The sequence below is a fragment of the Zootoca vivipara genome, chromosome 7, assembly GCF_965207765.1.
Source record: "Zootoca vivipara chromosome 7, rZooViv2.hap1.1, whole genome shotgun sequence".
Classification (NCBI taxonomy): Eukaryota; Metazoa; Chordata; class Lepidosauria; order Squamata; family Lacertidae; genus Zootoca; species Zootoca vivipara.
The window spans coordinates 45,490,350-45,511,502 of NC_142590.1; the positions used below are offsets into that span (position 1 = coordinate 45,490,350).

A 21,153-nucleotide genomic window follows, 5' to 3' on the forward strand; every position below is an offset into this window, starting at 1 on the left:
TGGAGGGGGCAGGAAATCCCCATTTCATTTCACTCTGCTTGTAGTTCTTCGGTTTCAAGCCATTGTTCCCATCCTGACTACTGCTCTTTGTCAGATATTACTTGCACTTTCCTTTCAGTTGTAGCTTGCCTTTTAACTTCTCTGAATGTTTCTTAAAAGTAACATTTAATGTATTAATTTTCTTATTGTAGGAGATCATTGAGTTCCCCATCCTGAAGCTAAATGGTCGGACAATGGAGATTGAATCCACCTTCCATATGTATGTGCAGCCAGTGGTCCATCCACAGCTCACACCTTTCTGCACAGAGGTAAAACACTTCATTTTCCTAGAGTTGAATGTTTCTTGTTGCTTAGGAATAGTCCTTTCTGAGAGCTGCTGAAATGCAGGCAGTTATTTCTAGTTTCCTTGCAGTTGCTAAAATCTTAGCTATTGTTTGTTTTTATTAGTGCACTGGAATGCATTAGTTAGTTGCTGAGATACTTGTATCATTGAAGTAGTTTAGGGACTTTGATTTTTACAAAGCAGAGATTAACGACTGTAACTCATTTTCTAGCTCTCATGATGGAGAAATGGTGGAAAATGTTTAGGCAGTTTCTAGTACAAGCTTTGGAACTACAGTCATACCTCGGGTTACAGATGCTTCGGGTTGCGCACTGCGCCGAACCCAGAAGTACCAGAACGGCTTATTTCTGGGTTTTGGCACTCGCGCATGTGCAGAAGCGCTAAATTGTGCTTTGCGCATGCGCAGAACTGCTGAATTGCGACCCGTGAGTGCGCAGACGCAGCGCTGTGGGTTGCGAACACTGCAGGTTGCAAACGTGCCTCCCGCACGGATCACGTTCGCAACCCAAGCATCCACTGTAGTGAGAATTTGGTTGGGAATTCCAACTTGCAGCAGGATAGGATTCGTACCTTGCACAGCCGAACTGACACTGGTTCAACATATTGCCCCCGGTTTCCTTATTGCCTTCCTGCCACTGTCCAGTTCCCGTGCAAAAACTTCAGTTCAGCAGGAAGTAGTTTGTGCATTGATTAAATATGGCTGCCAAATTCAGGATGCATCTAGATGTACATAATTTTACCAGTCAGCCCACTCTGAAGTGTGTGTACAATCATTTGTTCCAGACTAAACTCAGGGGAAACTGTTTTTCTGATGTTCAACAGAAGCTGGATTTGCATTGCATTGATTGGCTGGCCCTTGTGCCAACCATGAAGCCACTTCTTTCCCCCTTTCCTTTCTTGGAGCATTTTTTAAGAGTAAAAATAATGTTTTTAAAAAAATAAATCCTGGATTATGGTTTGCTGCAAAATAGGAAAGGGAGAGGGAATTGCTACACATGAAAGGAAGAGTGGGGAGAGTGTATGCCATCAACTCTCCAGGCTTATTCATATAATGCTAAAACTTTGCTGTTATGTCTGGTGTATTGGCTTCCTCACCAAAATAACCTAGTTATTTCCTAGTTTTAAAATGGAGAAGAAAAGAAGTTGTGGTACAGTGAAATCTTCAAGACAAATTACATTATGTTCATAATCTATTCGGTGCTGGGATCCTGATACCTAGATCAACTTCTGTATCAGAAACAGCAATGGAAAATGGCATGGGGGAAAGGGGAGGCTATTGCTCTAATGTAAGCAGAAATTCTGCTTGCCATTTTCCATACAAAATGTGGCATTTATTGTCACCGAGCAGATGCATGCATGGAATCATTTCAACAGGTGCACATCATGTCTCTACATGTTACTACCGTGTTTTCCCGAAAATAAGACACTGTCTTATATTTATTTTTCCTCAAGAAGACACACTATGGCTTATTTTCAGGGGATGTCTTATTTTTTAATTACCCGTCCAGCCCCGCCTCTTCCTTGGCGCCCTCCAGAACTGCGCCTATCACTATGTCTTATTTTCGGGGTATGGCTTATATTGCGCAAATCCTTAGAAATCCTGCTACGGCTTATTTTATGGGTATGTCTTATTTTCGGGGAAACAGGGTATGATGGGACAAGGTGAACGTGGCCCAGTTTCTCCCTTTTGTATGACATTCAAGGGTGTTTAAATCCTTTCCCATCTTCTGCCAACGTTTCTAGCTGTCATGGTAGTGTCTAGTGTGGTGAATGATAGCATGGGCAGCAGGCCACGCAGCTCCTGGGTCACCTAATGAGCCCCTTATTCTTCTGTTCCCCTGTGTATCCTCTCTCTCACCTCTTATTGTAAGCTTTTGTCTAAATAGCTGTGAACGGCAACCCTCCTCTATGCTTTCCCCAAAGCACTGATTTTGCTAAATGCTGGTAAAAGGCTTTGTCTCTACACCTCTACTTATAGACAGTAAGCTTTATAGGTCTTTTTGTCTGCACAGAAAGGCCAGGTCCGATTATCTGATGGTACGCCAGAGACAAGTGCTTATGTAATCAGCAAACTGTCTCAAGCTAGAAATACGATGGTGTACGAGATAAACACCAGAGGAAAATCCATGCTGTTGACATTGTCTTGAAGTGTGTCTGGTGTGCTGCCCTGTCTGGTCTTTGCCATTTCCACAAGGGAAAGCTGCAGGGCTTGCCAAAGCAAAGGGAAGCATATGTGGCAAATTGACTAAATGCACACCTTTATCCAAATTTCTGTGGAGTTATCTGAAAAATGTGACTTGTTGCCTGGAGCACCATGAGATCTATTTTACTGATGTGGAATTAAACAGAATTGTGAGTCTGGGCTAATGCTGGTTTTCCCCCTAGATAACCTAGCTCACAGGGCCAGAAATACTTTGTCAACAGAGGGAGCTAGAAGACATGGACCAACTTGCCTAGTTTCTTTTTTCCATACCTCACTGTACTCTTCTTCTTAGCCCGAGGTCAGGGAAGCATAAACCTGAGCATGAACTATTTGTATTTTCAGCTGAAACATACTGGTGGTAATCACAAGACAGAAAGAGGGAATCTAGTGGGATTCCTAGAGCCAGTTTCAAATAGATTGTCTATTCCAGGAACTCCTTCAATTGCACCACCACCATTATCACTACCGCCTTGTCCATGAGGGGGCATTCATGACCGGGAGATAGTTACTGTGAACTGCAGGGTCCAGGGTGGCCTTCTCTTTGGGTGGATGCACTACTGCTTGTTTAAGGGCAGCAGGCACCACTCCATTGTGCAAAGTTGTGTTCACCACACCCTGAACCTACCTGGTCAGGCCCCACCCTCAACTGGGTTTCACCAACCAGAATGGACAGGAGTCAAGAGAACAAGAAACTGTTCCCATCATCAGGGTGCATAAACTGAAATTGAGTCCAGAAAATATGGGAACATGTTGTAATAGACTGGACTCGCAGGAACAGCCATGCCATATACAGAATAGATTTGGATTCTGGTCCATGCCACTCTGTTCTTTGCAGTCCATTTTTGGTTGTTAGGGGAAATTTTTTTTCTCGTAACATGGAAAAGGAATGAAAGAGGCATAGAACAGTTAACATACACACTTATTTTCCTTTCCAAGAGTATGTGAAGCCTGTAGGCAGCTGCTATTACCTAATTAAACTATGGATTAATATTAAAACAGTTTCAAGAATGCAGCCTCTCTGACCCCCCTCTCTTCTTAAAATTGCACCTAATAATGACTTGATGAACTTCAGGAGTCCACCTAGAGGAACATTGCATTCTGAAAATTAAAAATTTCCCCTAAAAGGTATATGTTACCATTCTAGGGATGTTACTGCAAGAAAATAATTTTCCATTATGAGCTGCTTATTCAGCTAGTCAGGTATTTGGTATTCATTAGATTCAATTACAGTTTAATTGGAGTTTAATCTTAACACACACACACTCCAATGATAGCCAGCCAAAGAAACACAAGTGTGGAACCTTGCTTGCTGGTGCTGCACCATGTTTTCTATCTAATATTATTTATTATTTGTATAGCACCACCAATGGCACTTACAACATAAAGAAATGGCAAGACACACATTACTGAGGAGTCTATAGTCTAAATTTTGAATATTTGAGAACTGGCTTGTGGTTGTGGGAGAGGCAATAGAAGAGGGAGAGTCAGAATGAAGTTTCATGTACCTGGGCTTGGTTTCAGTTGGGAAACAGGACTGAAAGTGCTGGCTGGGGCTGATGGAGTCCAACAATATTGGGTGGACCACAGGTTCCCCATCCTAAAGACTGACAAGTTCACTTGCCTTATGTATTCCCCCCCCCCCGAGACTCAAACCACTTTGCATTTAGTTGCATTAAACCAAAAAGAATGTATGGGGATAGAGAAGAATGTTGTGCACTGTAAGAGGGAAACAGATGTTTAATAGCAAAAAAGAAATACAAATGCAAGTCCGGCCTTTGCTTAATTCTTAGAATAGAGGTTCAGTGACAATCTGACTTTTGTGGGGTGCAGGTTATTATTATCTGCCTTTCACAATAAAGCTGCTTGCTAAATAGATTTGGTTATAGAAAGAAATTTCCCCATTATAAATCTACTAAAAAGTGTCAAACTGTGTGTTTGTTTAGTGTTATTTATTTAAATTATTTATATTTCCCCTTTTGAGATATAAATCCTACCAAGGCTGCTTACAAGTAACATTCAATTACATACTTTAAAAATACAATAAACAATACTATTAAAAACCCATCAGGATCTTTCCCACAGGGGCTCTGTGGGAAGGAAATAGCCCAGCTGCAGCAGCCTTCCTTCTACTCCTGGAATCCTTCCCACAGGGCACTTGGTGGTAGATCACCCTGGTGGGATGGAGGGAGGGAAGTTGTGAAGGGTTTGTGTGTGGAGTTTTTTTATTATTAAGTATCTCCCAATGGTACATAAGGATTAGGGTTTCCTGTATCAGAACAGAGGCCTGGGACTAACTAACCTCTGTGTTTTTGTCATCAGTTTGGTGTATTTTGTTAAGCAAAATGATCACCCCACCCCTTCACTCTAGGCTATCACTGCCATAGAGTTATTGAGCTGTAGCTAATACAATGCAAGTGAACAGCAGGACTTCCCCTTCCATGCCTCTCCTTGTGCACTCCCAAAATCAGCTCGCAAAGGCCCTCCAACCTTCTGGAGCAGATTTTGAGGTGGCGGGGGCTGCAGGGGAGAGGAGGGGGAAGTTTCCTTACATAAGTGGAAGTCTGCTGTGCAAGTGGAACAGCAGCACTGAACACAACCTTATGTTTCTGTCTTAACTATGAAACTTATTTGCTTCAGGCTTAATGTAGACCCATGGGTGATCTTCTTGAAATAACATTCAGTGTAAGTTAAAGGAGAGTACTGAGAATGATATCTTTGCGGTTTTTAAAAATGCAAAGTATTCTTCTCAAATTAAATTTGCAAATGACTATAAAATTGGAAAGATAGCTTTGCACTCCTGTCTGATAATGTTTTGATACTTATTCCTCCATTCCCTGGAAAGCAGCACCACTGATGCCCTGAGCATCTCGCTTTTCCGGAGAGGTTTATTTTATTTATCTGTTTATGGTCCTTTTCTCTTGTGTTAATCACTAGTGTACGGGAGTGTCCAAAGACACCCTGGGCTGTAAAATGTAATTAAGGGATGCAGTAGGAATGGCACTGAAAGAACTTGCACACTAAAATGGCAGGCGTTTTACTTATTCTATTAAACTAGAGCACCAACTGCAGGGCTTGAAGGTGTAGATCATGCTCCCCTAAGGTAAATTTTTGATACTCTGGAGAAAGTATTCATATAGCACTGTTGGTCCTGATATCATTGTATCATTACATGAGAACAGTTCTTCTGTGAGAAACAGCAAGGCTGTTGCCTCCTCTCTTCCATTCCCTAAAGCAGTAGTTTTCAGCCAGTGTGCTGTGGCACCCTGGGGTGCCTTGAATAATAGTCAGGGGTGCCGTGGGCAACACTGGCTTCCGTCCCTATTTCCTTCCCTCCCTCCTCTGATGCCCTCTTGCGTCTCTGCCTCCTAAAGGCTTGCACAGCTGTTTGTTGCAGCAGCCCTGGCTACAAGCTCCGCAGGCGAATAGTGCCTTTGGGGCTGGCGAGGGGGTGCTTCCCAGGCCCCTGTGGGGCAGTGTGAGAAGGCACATCTCTTTGGGGCAGGAGGGGCAGCTCAGAGACCAGGCATGGCAGCTGTGGCTGCCCAGAGGATTCCCAAGGAGAGGGGAGAAGGGCGGAGGCTGAGGAAACACACCACAAGGGAGGGTGCTCGAAAAAGGGTGAGAGGCTGCCAGCTCTGCAGGCAAGGGGTGACATAACTGGGCTCCTGAGCCCCACAGGGGTGCCACAGAAAGATTGTACTTGGTCAAGGCAGCCATGGACTCAAAAAGTTTGAAAACCTCTGCCCTACCGTATGAGAAGCGAACTGGAGTGTAAGTAAGAGACACTGACTTGCTCAGAATCACCGTTGAGGCTGAGAGAGTGCATGAACATGCATGTGGATCTTTTCCACAGTTTTGATGCCACAGCTGAAAAGACTCTCTCATCCACCAACTGCACTTAGCAGTTGGTACATTGAGGAGGATACTGAACAGGTTCATAGAATCACTGAAATGTGGCTCTGGAAAGGAAGCATGGATGTCATCTAGTCCAACACCTTGAACTGAAAGAGGAGGATCCTTCTGACTCATCCCCATGAACATGTCAGCTCTATTAGCTAAATTATCGTGCACAAAAAGAGAAGAGATGTGGGCAAGATTGATTGTGCCTGGGCAAGGAATAATTGTAGTTCTATGAATTTTGATAGCTCAAACTGGTGAGCCGGAGCCCCAGCCTGCAAGATACAGGCCTCAAATAAATCTCAGCTGAGAGAAAATGCTGTTCTAGCCAAAGACCATTCCTGCAATAACTGGGATAACTGTTGTGTTTGGGTCTTCAATAAGCTATTTCCCTTTAAAATCTCCTCAAACTTAGCTGAGTGTGAAGCTTAGAACAGTATTCTTCCTTGCTTTGGGCAGATCTCTCATCTGGATTTCTATGAGTGCCAGTGCTTTGGTACCATCTATATGCAGCACAGCAGTATTTTGCAGTATCAGTGAGAAGAGCAGGGAAAAAATCCATTCTTTTTAGTGTTATCGCTGATTTCTTTGTTTTTGTTTTCTCCATTTCCTTTGTTTCAGCTGACTGGAATTATTCAAGCCATGGTGGATGGGCAGCCCAGTCTCCAGCAAGTGCTTGAGGTAAGCCTCATAACCTTTAGTTCCTGACCTCTGACACCTCCTTTCCCTTCCCCCTTCCTCTTCCTGTGTATTGAACCACATAATTTGACTATGATTACAGCTTCATTAGAATAACATTTGCTGTCACATCAGTGACATGCTGTTGAGAATATTGAACCATTGATCTGTCATTTCCAGCTGTTCTTGTCAAAGGTACTGACAGCATGTCCAGACTCCTGCCAGAAGTCATGAGGGGAGGTGTGTGTTGTGGGGGGACTCTCTTACAGGAGATGGTCTTCAGGGGTCAGCAATGTTGCATTAAGACAACTGCATGAAAGATGATAAATTAATGGACACATCTACTTAAATACTCAGTAATAAACAGAAAGAATAGTGCCCATGAAATCTTGTCTGTGAGGGTCCTGAATGGAGGAGATAATCTTAATAGTGCCATCTGCTTAATGTTGAATTCCTGCTGCATTTAAGGCTTAATTAGCTGAAAGTACTTTTACAATCAATAGCTTTTGTTGTTTGGCATCTATGGATGGAGTCCTCCAGGAGGGAGAGCCTATTCTGACTGCAGCTCGATGTGTTGCTCCCATCAGGATTTGTGCCTAATGGTTCTTAATCAAAACAATTGTAACCACAGCTAGTGTAAGGAAATCTGATTAGAGGTTAAAGTTGTGCTCTCTTGCTTCAGGGGTAGCTTGAAATTGCCTGAGTGTGGCGAAAGGGGACAGCTATGAATCCCTGGATGCTATTCAGTTGTGAGTCTTCCTCCTGACTGCATTAGAAGCAGCCTCAGCTGGCCCGGATGAGAAGACTTTTATTCCACCCTTTGCTCAAAAACTTCCCCTGACAGGTGGAATGAGCCTTCATAGTTTACTACCCTTTGGGTCTCCTTCCTGTGGTTAGGGCCACCAGTGAGACCCTGAAGGCCCATTCAACATAAGGCAAGTGAAGAAATGTGCATAGGGTGCTCAGTATGAAACAATTATATTTTACAATTCCAGTAACGTTGGCACTTGAAGAATTGCAGCTCCAGCAAAGGGTTGATACACCCTGCTGAGAACATGATAATCTGTCCTATATTTAGTCAGACCACTTTGCCTAAAATGACTGGCAGTGGCTCTACAGGGTATCAGACAGGAGTCTTTGCTACCTGTATCTGGAGGTGTCAAGAATGTGCCTGGGGTCTTTTTTTGGGGGCGGATTCATTCATTTAATGAAATTTGTACACCACTCAAGCAAAATACCTCCAAGTTATTAACAAGAGACAAGCATTAAAAACAAGCTGCATTACAGAATGTAAACTAAAATCAGTAATTTTAAAACAATTATGTGTACTAAAATGACCTGTTAAAATTGCATGTTAAAATTAAATTCGTGGTGGGCATAATGAAACACAGGTTTTTTAAGCAGGTACAGAAAACAATATAGTTAAGGTACCTTGTATTTTAATGCCCTGCATGGTTCCTTGTGTCTTTCCAGTGCTTCTACTATATATCCTGTTCCCATGTTGTTGGCCGCTTTTGATCCCTGTGCCCTATCTGCTGTCCTTGTTTCATATTCTTGCACCACTTTTCTGCTTCTGGAAAGAGGAAAATGTGTCCTTACACCGGTCTATTACAGAGAATAAGTTGATATTTGTTAGAATAATAAAACAGTGGAATAATTGTGTTTACAAGGTTATTTATTTGCAAGGCTTTCTGGATAGGAACCCTTATTTTTGTATACTCCGCTATTCCACATTTGATTGCTTGATGGGTCTCCTTGGTTAAAGTCCAGCTTGTTCAGATCCGAACATGATTCTGTAAGCATTTGCTTAGGGTATGTTGAAAAAGAACCTTTTGTAACTGTTGATTTACTGTTTTATGGCGTGGGGAAGGCTATTCAAGACACACAGGAAATGGCCAAGTAATATTAAAATGTGACGGCCATTCTGTAAGCAGAAGTGTTGTGATTCCTGATAAGATCACTCCTTCTCTGGTCGCTTGATGTCTCCTATCAGAAATCTTCAAAGGTCCAAGCATACTTTCATAGAGATGAGGAGGGGAACAGAATGAGATGGGAGGGGGGGCAGCTGTGTTGGATAAGATCACAATTTTCTTCTCTTGTGATTGTGAGGCTTATCAGCATTTAACTGTTGTGTCTCTTTTCCGTGTCTCAGAAAGCTCATCTGTTTCTTTCAGAGGGTCGATGAGTGGATGGCAAAGGAAGGCCTCTTGGATCCCAGCGTCAAGTCGATTTTTGTAACCTGTGGAGACTGGGACTTGAAAGTAATGTGAGTATGGGATGGAGGATTATGCATTCATGCTATGAACATTCTTGCCGCTTCTCAATATTTCCCCTTCACTAGGATTTTCATGTGTCTTCCTTTTGGAGAAGTAAAGGGAAGTGTATGCTACCATTTCTCCTGTATCTTAACTTTCTAGGTAGCACACCCCTTTTGGAAGTAAAATGTTTTCAAATGGTGTGGTGCTGATATATGTCTAGTGATGGTCGTATCATGCCTGCCACTCTTTCCTTCTGCCTGTGTGCCAGCACTTAACCATCTCGGAGGGGACATTATGGAGCATGCCACATTTAGGAGTAAAGGTGGCATCCATCATTTCCTTGGTCAGATACACAAGATGCTGAGGTCCCTGCGTATCCCTAGAAGCTGCATGCTTTGATGCATTCCTGCATCTCAGCATTCCCCCCCCTGTCTAAATAGTCCATATTGTAAACAGACAGAGTGCAGGATAATGGCAGGAGCATTTTTTATTGAACTTGAACCACATTACTGTCTGTTTGAAGATCCTTTCTTTCAGAAATGATGACTAACTTGAAGAGCAAGGAATGTTGTATTTCTTGCTTGAGAAAAGATGGATGTATAAGGTTCATTTTTATTCCCCCCCCCCAAAGACTGTCAGCAGGTTTAAAATTGAAAGATATCAGCTTCTGTACATCAAAATTAAATTAAACAATAGTTGTGATGTTGACATATATTTTAATCTGCATTGTTTGGGCCTTATTAGCCAAGAGCTCTTTTTCCTAGACATCTTCTATAGAAAATCAGCTACAGCACTTCACTTCAGTCAACAGCAATACAACTTAATACTGGAGGAGCTGATATAGCTCCATGTCTTTGTAACTCCCTGACTTGGTCTACCACAATTTTGTATTATTGAACTATACAAGGTGCCTGGCATTATGCTGATGTAAAGGGGTTAAGAACATAATAAGAGCCTTGCAGGATCAGACCAAAAGCCAATCTAGTTGAGCTTCCTGTTTTCCACACTAGTCAAGCAGAAACTCTCACGGACATGAAAGCAAGGGTCCTCCCCTGCTCCTGTTCCTCAGCAACGTGTGTTCAGTATTCTTCCTCTGATCCTGTAGGCAGTATATAGCCATAATGACTTAGAGTCCTTGATAGCTTTATCCTCCATGAATTTGACTAACCTCCTTTTAAAGCCATCCATGGCATACTCCATGTGGCATGTGAAAGTGTACTTCCTTTGTGGTCCTCTCATTCACACCCAGTGTGAAGAACAATTTGAGACTTAGTGGCCAGCAGGAGACACCACAACAATTTTGAATCTGTTTAACTACAGTGCATTATTATGTTCCTTAATTGAGTGCATGTACATAAAAGCCACTTATCCCTGTTTATCAGTAATATCTGGACAGACAGAAAGCACTGGGGCTCATGTGACCCGATCTTTGCCTCTCTAGCAGAGTGATGCCGGTTATATTACAAGAAAAAGGTTGTGCACTTGACATATACAGTGCTAAGCTGACATCCACAACTTGTTAGCTGTGCTGTTTGGCTTTCAATCACACGTGAATTTCTACAAGTCATAAGAGGGCATGCTGCTGGAGAGAATCCATGTTGATTCCATTCAGCATTGGAGAAGGATTCTTGATCACTTACTTGCTTGGACTGATTACTAGTGCTAACTTGAAAAATTGGGGCTGAGCTGACAGCAAAAGACCCAATGTGGAAAGAAATTGTGTTGCTCTTTTTTAGACAAAATAATTACTTTTTAATATTTGTGTTAGCAGAACGGTCTGTATCTGAGCCTTCTTTGAAGCCCTGTCTAGAGCCAACAATTGACCTTGTTGCAGAGATTTAGCAGGGCTTAATTTCCTTTAAAGCGCCAGTATGAGAAAATTCAGAATTTCATTGGCCTAAATATACATTATTTATCCCTACAACTTTCTCTAAATCTTTTTTTGGTGTTAGAGCAGAGGTCCCCAAACTTTTTCAGCCGGGGGCCGGTCCACCGCCCCCAGACCCTGTGCTGGGCCGGACTATATATTTTTTTTGGCGCAAGGACCCCTGCTGCGCCCCACCCCACCCCATGTTTCTCTCAGGGTGGGCAGCAGAGAGAGAGAGTCCGGAGGGACAGAGACTCCATTTTCCAGAGTTGTTAAGAGGCGGCTCAGCCCCCCACGGGCACACCTCTCCCTCGGGTGTGGGGTCAAGGAGGGAGATGCTGCCTTCACTGAGCGAAGACTGGGGGTGTGGGGTCAGGGAGGGAGATGCTGCCACATTCATTCAAAGCAGTCCAAAGTGACACCATTAATTCTTTATAATACAGTATTGCTCTAAAAACAGATGGCAAAAAACTATAACTGTACTGGTCTTTGGCGTCTGGAGAGGGGAAGGGGGAACTTTGTATCTGAAAGTTTAAAACTGAATTTCATCATCATAAAAAACATTGGAAGAGACAAATGGCTTTAGCCACGTTTCATGGGCAGCCCTACCTGATTCCCGTTGAACTTACTGCAAAGTAACTGAGCTCTTAGCCTGGCACTGAGAGAGGGGGGAGACCCAGCTGCCTTAAGAGATGAATGAGATAAACACCGGGATGAAAAAACACACAAAAAGCGGGAGATTGATATTTTGGGGTCCTAGGGCAGATTAGGCAGGTCTCCTTTGTCAGTTGCTGCCCAGGGCTGCGGAGCCAGAAGGAGAAAAGTCAGTGGAGCTGCCTTTTGGACTCGGCTCTGGGGCTGAGGAGCTGACTGAAGCAGCCGAGCGAGCGGAAGCAGCCAAGCGGAGGCAGGAGGGGCGAGCCAGGAGCGCCGTTCAGAGCCTCTTAAAGGCGCAGCGCCGCTTTTTCCCACCGCCTTCCTGGGCACCCCCTGGGCTCCTCTGCCTGCTCTTGCAAGCCCGAAAAGGCTCCTGTCCTGCTGCTGCCTCTCGCAAGCGCAGGCACAGGAGCCGCAGTTGGGGGAGGCAGCAAAGGGGCGGGGAGGAACGAGCAGCCCGGCTCCTGCCCAGCTTCGCTGCTTTAAAGCGAGCTGCGGAGGAGGGAAGGTTTCTCCTCCGGGCTGAGAAGCTGCGCTGCGTCTCTCTTCTTCTTCGAGGACTCCGCACCGCGCCTCCTTTTTCTTTCCCCAGCCCTGGGTTCCGCTCAGTCAAGCTTCGCCATCAGCGCACACACCGCGGGACCAGCAAGAGCTGTGCGCGCGCTGGTGGGTGAAGCTCGACTGAGCGGAACCCAGCACAGGGGAAAGGAGAAGGAGGTGCGGCGCGGAGTCCTCGGAGAAGGAGAGAGACGCTGCGCCACTAGGAGGAGGAGCAGCCACAGGCGGCGCCCAGGAGGAGCCCGTGCCATGCTTCCCTTCCTTGGCGCTGCTGCTGCGCTCAGGACAGGCGCAGGCTCCTGGCGGCGAGGAAGAGGGGGGTAAATCCCCAGACCTTTCGCGGGCCGGATTGGGAGGCCAATTGGGCCGCATCCGGCCCCCGGGCCGTAGTTTGGGGGTGCCTGTGTTAGAGCATCTGGCCCTAAATCTGCAACACAGAGTTACCTATGTGGGCAAGTCAAGCCTTCCCTGACCTGATGCCATCCAGATGTTTGGATTGCGGTTTCCACCAATCCCAGCCACCTGTGCTGGTTGGAGCTGAGGAGAGTTGTAGTCCAAAATATCTGAAGGTCACTTGGTTGGTGAAGGTGTGTTTCTCATATGTGATGGATCATTGTCCCTACAGATGGCTAGGTGATCCCTTAGGTCAAATCTATATAGCCTGTGTCTTTGGGATTAAGTGAGGAATTGTCATTGTATCAGTGCTGGATTCTGGTACTCCATAAGGACATTTTTGTGTTTAATGCTTATCTTTTGCCTATGTGTGCCTCCAGAATCATTGCCACCTTTCACCATCACTTCAGTCTTTATTGCAAAAATCTCAGATTGTTGTCATGCATGCCTCCAAGCTGCCAGAATAAAATAAACATATATACCTTAGTTTGTTTACCTGCATCATTTGGAGTTGTTTACCTGCAGCATTTGGAGTTACATATTCTGGTTGTCAACTTTTTAAAGTCCCTGGTTGTGAATCTTCTTTTGTTGAATCCTGTCCACATTTTTATTTAGTTATTTAACCAAATTTATATATCACATGATTGGAAATGCTTCCAAAAAGGATAGAAGGTGCTGCTCAACTGGAGCAGCTTGTCTAGTTTCTGTTGTCACATTTTAAGGGGGATACAAACAAACTGGAGAAGATTTGAATGAGCATCAAAGATGGTAAAGAGATTGAAATGCATAAAAAACATAAAAGCTGTTTGCAAATAGAATGTGGAAGAGGCTGACGTAGAGAACAAAGACCAGGATCATTAAATACAGAACAAGAAGCAATAGTTCAAGTGTGTGCAGGCCTATGTTAAGTTGGATATTTGGTTGGCAGGAGTGAGGGACTTCATTCAGTTAAGCAACAGAGCTAGCTAGTTGAGGTGTATAATTCTACTATGGAAGCCTTAAAAAACATATCTAGGACAAACATATCATACACTTCTGTGAATCTGTGAGGGAAAAGAACATAATGAGGATTTTCCTTCCTGCAATGTGGATTTGAGGCCTCATGGCCAGCAGGAGACACCACACATCCTTTTTGAGTTTGTTAACGTCATTCTTTGTGTATCTTCTACATGCATTTTCATCCATGTGGGAGAGAACATTCCATTGTAGCCTCAGAAGATGTTCTAAATGGCTTATCTCCCTCACCATGCATTTTATCTTATTTTAAAATGTTATTTTACACAGCAGTTTCAGAGGTTAATCCTTGGACGTTTCTGGTGCCAAGTGGGAAACCTGTGGTTTTGTGATTCCGGCTTCATGGAAGTAAGGGCTTCAGCAGCTACCTGTTAATGAGCAGCCCGTCACTTTGTCCCAGTGGAGATGGGCTGCGGGAGCCTTAGTGGCATCACATCTGATTAGCAGCATGTTGGCGAACATGGCTTGAGCTTGAGTGAGAGAGCGCTTGCTGCCAGCCCTGACTCGTCTCATTTCCCCATTTACTTTTATCCATCACTATGAATGCTGAGGCTCCCTCCTGAACTAATTAAGTTTGCATGTGTTTAGACACATTGCCAAATAAGATTTAGCAAAGCAGAACTGAGCTACATCTCTTTTCAAATGGGATTGGTGAAGAGCTGATATGCTGCCTCAAGGACCAAAAGAGACACAGTAGCTTGGATGTGCAGCATACCTCAGATGCATTCCTCAGCAAAGTTCCATTATATTCTAAGAGTGCTCCGGAGGGAAGCTAACTAATATGCCATTATTGTGCAAAGGATAAACAGCTGTTTTGCTTATGATAGATGAGTGTGTGAGTTTTCAGGAATCATACTGGTTCAGATCCAGATTTTTAAAGTCATTTTAGTACAAGGAGCAAACATGCGTTTTTTAACAGTTCCAATTCATTGTTGGAATAAGAATCAGTGGCTCTTTCTCAGTACTTTCCATCCTCTTTCTTTCAGTGTTTCAGGAAAAAAATTCTAAGGTTTTATTGCTTGTTGTTGCAGTGGGGGTGCTAACCTGTGACCCTTCATTTATTGCTGAAGTATAGTTCCTAAAGGCCCCAGCAAGCTTGGCTGATAGGAAGAATGTGAGTTGTAGTTCAGCAGCATCCGAGGGGCTACATCCTGCAGCTCACCTGGTAGGGGCACATTAAGAAGGACCTGAAGAAAATCTGAAGTCTTACCGGTAGGTAGGTAGGTAGGTAGGTAGGTAGGTAGGTAGGTAGGTAGGTAGGTAGGAGGTGTAGGGATAGAAAAAAAGAGTTTTTCAGTATCTTTGTTTTAAGCTTTGAAAAGCCCTAAAAGTAAACACCAATACTTTTTTAACTCCTCCTGGAAACAGAACCAGTGATGGCAGTGAAGTGTTCATATCATCTGGTCCCAGTTAGCAGTCTCATGGTTATATTCTGAATTAACTGGAGTTTCCAAACCATTTTCAAATGCAGCCCCATACCTAGTGCATTGCAGTAGTCCACACAGGAAGTTACTAGGTAATGGATAACTGAAGCAAGGCTGTTTCTGTTCCAGTAGATTCGTAGCTGGCATACTGTCACATTATTTTGTTTAGCTTCAGGGTTCCAGGGTTCTTCATTAGATGTTGACAGTAGCTAGGCATAAGTGAGTATCCGGAAGTGATGAGCTTAGGTCAGAATAGTATCATGGACCTGTTTGGGATATGTGGTGAGTTGTTGCCCAGAAGGCTCATTGTAATCCTGGGGTCAGAAACCAGGTGCTGATTCTGTACTCAACATGTGCATGGGTGGACTTCCTGATTCCCAGCCCCCACTGATCAGCAGGAATCGGGTTGGCAAAAGGAAAGCAGCTGTTCTCCTCCTGCTTACTAGCCTCCTTTCCTTGTTAAGATGCAATTTCTTTAACGAGGAAAAAGCCCCTGAGTGGGAACATCACCTTTCTGAAGGGTTGTCCTGACAAAGGCATTTCACATCAACGTAGTCTCATGTCAGGTTTGGCAAATACAGTCACTCATTCTAAAAACCTCCCCCCACTAAGAAAAAGAAAAGTCCATGCACCTGAGAGGAAATGAATTCTCCACAGCTTGAATACATCATGACAGCAGTGGATCTAATGAGAGAGGGCCATTCATTCTGGGTGTTAGAGTTTCCTCCATCGATACAGAAATGCTATTAATTAAAAAGAAACTACCTGAAGCTCGAGATAAGAGGCACCAGACCTGCCAGGCTGAAATGTGTGAGTGGAGATTCAAGCCTTGTTAAGCTTATGGGACCTTAGGCCTGAGAACAAGTGCTGTGGGAAAGGGATTCCAAGGAGCTACTTGAGAATGTGAAACTGCAAGGCAAAGCTTAGACTTGGTGTAAGCCGCTCATTCTTGGAAACCAGTGTAGCGCGGGATTTATAGCAAACTGCAATGTGTATCATTTGTTATGAGCAGTGAATTGTGTATTTTTTGTTACAAACCACTGGGTCTTGCTTCCTTGGAGGGGCCAGATGAGGGAACTACCTCAGGATCATTCACACTAGGCTTCCCTCTGAGTAAGCCTCCCTGTTCGGCTCTGTATCTCTGTGGAAAATCTCCCCGTTCCAACAGTATGGTGGGGTGGCATTGTATTCTTTTTCTATCTCCTCAAAGCAAACCAGCACCTGGTGAGTCATTCTTTCCTGTCTGCTATATCATTATATTGATGCATTGTGCTATATCCTGGATAATTCAGCCTGTCTAGCTTCATCATTACCATCCAGGAGAACCAGAAGCAGAGCATAGATATTTCAACCTTGTCTGATTTTCTGGAAGCTGATATTGAGGCTTGATCTCCACCCTGTTCATTCTCCTCTTATTCACAACCTACGTATAATATTAAAATAGTAGGCATCCCTGAGAAGGTCCTCCACACATAAAAGGAACAGACTGTCATACTGCACCCCATTTATATCATGAAGGAACTTAACTTTTGTGTTGACTTGGAGTAGCACCCAAGATAACTTAGTATAATAGTTGCCAAGCTGGGTCAGACCAGAGATCCATCTTCTGTCTGACAGAAGATGTCATTATCGCCACTGGCTTGACTGACTTCAAAGGGGGATTTGGCAAATGTGTCTATAATGCCTATTAGCCATGATAGTTCAATGCAACCTACTTGTTACTATGGGCAGCAGCAGAGGAAGGCTATTGCCTTCATGCTCTGCTTCTAGTGGGCTTTCCCAAAGGATCTCAATTACCACTGTAGGAAAGAGTATGATGGGATGGATGAATAATAATAATAATAATAATACTAATAATAATAAAATAATAATAATAATAATAATAATAATAATAATAATAAAAATAAAATTATTATTTATACCCCACCTATCTGACTGGGTTTCCCCAGCCACTCTGGGCGGCTTCCAACAGAAAAATAAAATACAATAATTTATTAAACATTAAAAGCCTCCCTAAACAGGGCTGCCTTCAGATGTCTTCTAAAAATCTGGTAGCTGTTTTTCTCTTTGACATCTGATGGGAGGGCGTTCCACAGGGTGGGTGCCACTACCAAGAAGTCCCTCTGCCTGGTTCCCTGCAACTTGGCTTCTCGCAACGAGGGAACCACCAGAAGGCCCTCGGTGCTGGACCTCAGTGTCCGGGCAGAACGATGGGGGTGGAGACGCTCCTTAGGGCTTTAAAGGTCAGCACCAACACTTTGAATTGTGCTCGGAAACATACTGGGAGCCAATGTAGGTCTTTCAGGACCGGTGTTATGTGGTCTCGGCGGCCGCTCCCAGTCACCAGTCTAGCTGCCGCATTCTGGATTAGTTGTAGTTTCCGAGTCACCTTCAAAGGTAGCCCCACGTAGAGCGCATTGCAGTAGTCCAAGCGAGAGATAACTAAAGCATGCACCACTCTGGCGAGACAGTCTGCGGGCAGGTAGGGTCTCAGCCTGCGTACCAGATGGAGCTGATAGACAGCTGCCCTGGATCCAGCAGGACTAGGAAACAGCTCTCACCTTTGTCCCTAGCCCACCGGAGATCATCAACCAGTGCGACCAAGGATCAAACCTTTAGTTTGAGCCAAACAGACTATTAAGTACTGTTTGGGGCTGAGGTTGAGAAGCAGAACAAGTCCCACCTGCAAAAGGTAAACTTCTAAGACGTGAAAATGCTTATCTGATTATTTTCATGGTAGGAAAGTCTTGACTAATTCATTTCTCTCCAGGAAACTACTTGCTCAGAAGTTTTTATTTTGATAAGTGGTTAAAAAGCAAGTGCTCGCTTTCTAATATGGTGATAAAACATACTAGAAACATTTATAGCTCTTGGTGCATTTCTTGGGATGCACATTAGTGAATCCTTAGCAGTGAATTATACCATTGCTTAATTTGATTTTACTGTTTTTAATTTTCCCTTGTCCAAGTTTTACAAGAAGAGTTGGCGATGCCATGTTCAGAATATATCAAGAACAATGGAAAGGGCAGAAGCTCTCTATTACAAGCTCAGAGAATAAACCACTTGACTTTCATAGATCAAAGGTCTTAAGCAAACAAACCATGTTCTAGGTTTAAGTTAACTGAAGTCCAGTATTATGGCGGCACCCAGTAAAGATCCACCTGCTTGCTGAAATCCATGTGTGCAGCAGGAATTCTGCTTTCTTTCCTTCACCTTCCAGTCTCCACCTGTGACTCCAAAATCTGTTCTGGAGATTTTGGAGGTGTGCTACATGCTACAGAGTGGAGGAGAAGGAGATATCATGTTGCATTTGCTTATGCTACACTGGATCTCATTGTTAATACTGTCGACTCATGCACAGTTCTAATGTCTTCTAGTGTGAGAGACTGCTTCCCGAGAAGCTAATACTGGTGGATGTGTGACTTTTTAGGAATACAGTGGTACCTCGGTTTACAACCACAATTGGTTCCGGAAGTCTGTACTTAAACCGAAGTGTACTTAAACTGAAGCGAACTTTCCCATTGAAAGCAATGGAAAGTGGATTAATCTGTTCCAGACGATGAAAAATACCCCCTGAAACAGCAACTTAACATGGATTTTACTGTCTAATGAGGCCATTGATCCATAAAATGAAGGCAATAATCAATGTACTCTACTATAAAATAAGTAAGACAGTATTGTAGATGAAAAAAAATTAACATTTTTTCTTACCTGGGCTGATGATAGTCATTTTTTGGATGGGGACTAGGGGCCTCTTCCACAATCACTTCTCTCCTGCCATTCCGTAGCACCCCGGAGCATCCGCGACTGGGCCGCAGCCGCTGAAGCGCTCCGATGGCTCCGTGAAGGCCCTCTGGAAGGCATCGGAGTGAAGGCCCGGCCTCCGCGAAGCCGGTCCTTCGCTTCGATGCCTTCCGGAGGCCAGGCCTTCGCTCCGAATCTGGAGATGGTGACATTACAATCCACAACACCTTTTGTCTAGGTGGAGGGCTTCTTGTCTAGGTAGAGAGGTAGAAATGAAGGTCATTTTGTTTTAGGTGACACTTCAACCCAAACCCCCAGATGACTTTTCGCAGCAGATTCAGAAAGCTACCAATGACATGGGAGGCCAAATGGAACCTTTTGCAGGCAGTGAGCTTCTTCTAAACCCCTATTATCCCCCCCCCCATCTCTCACTCTTCAAGACGAAAGGAAACTTAAACTAGTTTTGTTATCCAAGCACCCGCTTTCTCAGTTCTGTATTTTCTAATTTTATGGCTCTGCATGCTTACCTTTTCTGCTGCTTTCTGTTTCTTGCTTTGTTTGGGAATGGAGGGTTGTATGTCGAATCCTGCAAGTGTCTTCCTCCCCTCCCCCCCCCTCTCCCTGTGGTTTCTAGGAATTGGTTTTGGGTGAGATGCTTGTAACTAAGCCGTTCACGTAGGGATTACCTTGCTATGGACGGCAAACTTCAGCTTGTCTAATCTTCTATACACAAAGGGTAAGAGCTTCATCCCTGTATCTGAAGGGGTTGGTGGTGTGTTAGCTGAAAGCATAATGAGCTTTGACACAGTGTAAGTTGAGAGAGCACAGTGGTATTGGTTTGGAAATTAAGACCATGGGAATGAAGCCAGACAACAGTATCACAAGGGATAGTAAAACGCTAAGAAAGGGGGGGAAACATAAGAGAAACTGATATCTAGGGTAGAATATTAGAGAGAGTGTTTAGTTATTTAATAAAAATTAATTTGTTACTCATAATTGGGGCGGGTGGCGGCATTGTCCTATTTTCTTGTAGTTGAGACTGAGAAAAAGTATGCGGAGACTGGCAGTGGTTGTACTACAGGGTAGCATAGCCATACAAAAGTCTGTAAAAGCTATTAGTCCATAAGCATTTATTTTATGTCACTGTGAGCATGCTTTTCTCCCTTAAAACTGTGATAAATGAAATACCAGCCCACTAAGCCACATATACTGCATTAGTCATTTGTAACACACCAGCAGCAAGGGGAGGGAGTGAGGGTGAGGGGGTTTATTGCAGGCACCCCCAAACTGCGGCCCCCCAGATGTTTTGGCCTACAACTCCCATGATCCCTAGCTAACAGGACCAGTGGTCGGGGAAGATGGGAATTGTAGTCCAAAACATCTGGAGGGCCGAAGTTTGGGGATGCCTGGTTTATTGTTATTGTTTTTGTTATGTGTTTTGTGTTTTTATCTTGTATTTTTGCTGTGAACCGCCCTGAAATCTATGAATGAAGGGCAGTATACAAATAAAATAAATAAATAAATAAATAAACCCTTTAGATATTTGAAGATGGCTATCATATCTCCTTTCACTCTCTTCTTTCCCAGGCTAAACATACCCAACTCCCTCAACCATCCCTCATAAGACTTGGTTTCCAGACCCTTGATCATCTTGTCCAGCTTGTCAACATCCTTCTTAAATTGTGGTGCCCAGAACTAGACACAGTACTCCAGGTGTAGTCTGACCAAGGCAGAATAGAGTGGTACTATTACTTCCTTTGATCAGGACATTATTCTGTTGATCCATGCTCCACATGAGGCCTAAGAAAATCAAGAAATAGGAAAGCTAGCTGATTAGATATTATAAATTGATTTTTCACCAGCTTTGTAATTGATTATTCATCAATTATATTTATATTTGCATATTGCCAAATATTCATATAGGTGTTTTTGAGATTATTGACCAACTTCCTTGTTTGATGATATTTTAATAAGAATGGGGAGACACAATCAGTTAGCATAGCGTTCTGCTGGATGACTTTTTGAGCGTAGGTTGGATTGTATACCTGCTGAAGTTTTCTGGACCATGATAGGGAAGAGAACTTACACTTTGGGTTTGCTGACACTGCATTCTGCCA

At 43.7% G+C, this 21,153-nt stretch overlaps 1 protein-coding gene across 2 annotated transcripts in view; it reads left to right on the forward strand.

The window, feature by feature from the left end:
* Positions 1-21,153, forward strand: part of ERI3 (ERI1 exoribonuclease family member 3) — a 189,114-nt gene that overhangs the window by 27,285 nt on the left and 140,676 nt on the right. For both annotated transcript variants that reach the window (XM_035121856.3, XM_088673312.1), the window contains exons 3-5: positions 192-308; positions 7,065-7,124; positions 9,296-9,387. In XM_035121856.3, the coding sequence (XP_034977747.3) occupies positions 192-308; positions 7,065-7,124; positions 9,296-9,387 (269 nt within the window). The remainder of the gene's footprint in view (positions 1-191; positions 309-7,064; positions 7,125-9,295; positions 9,388-21,153) is intronic.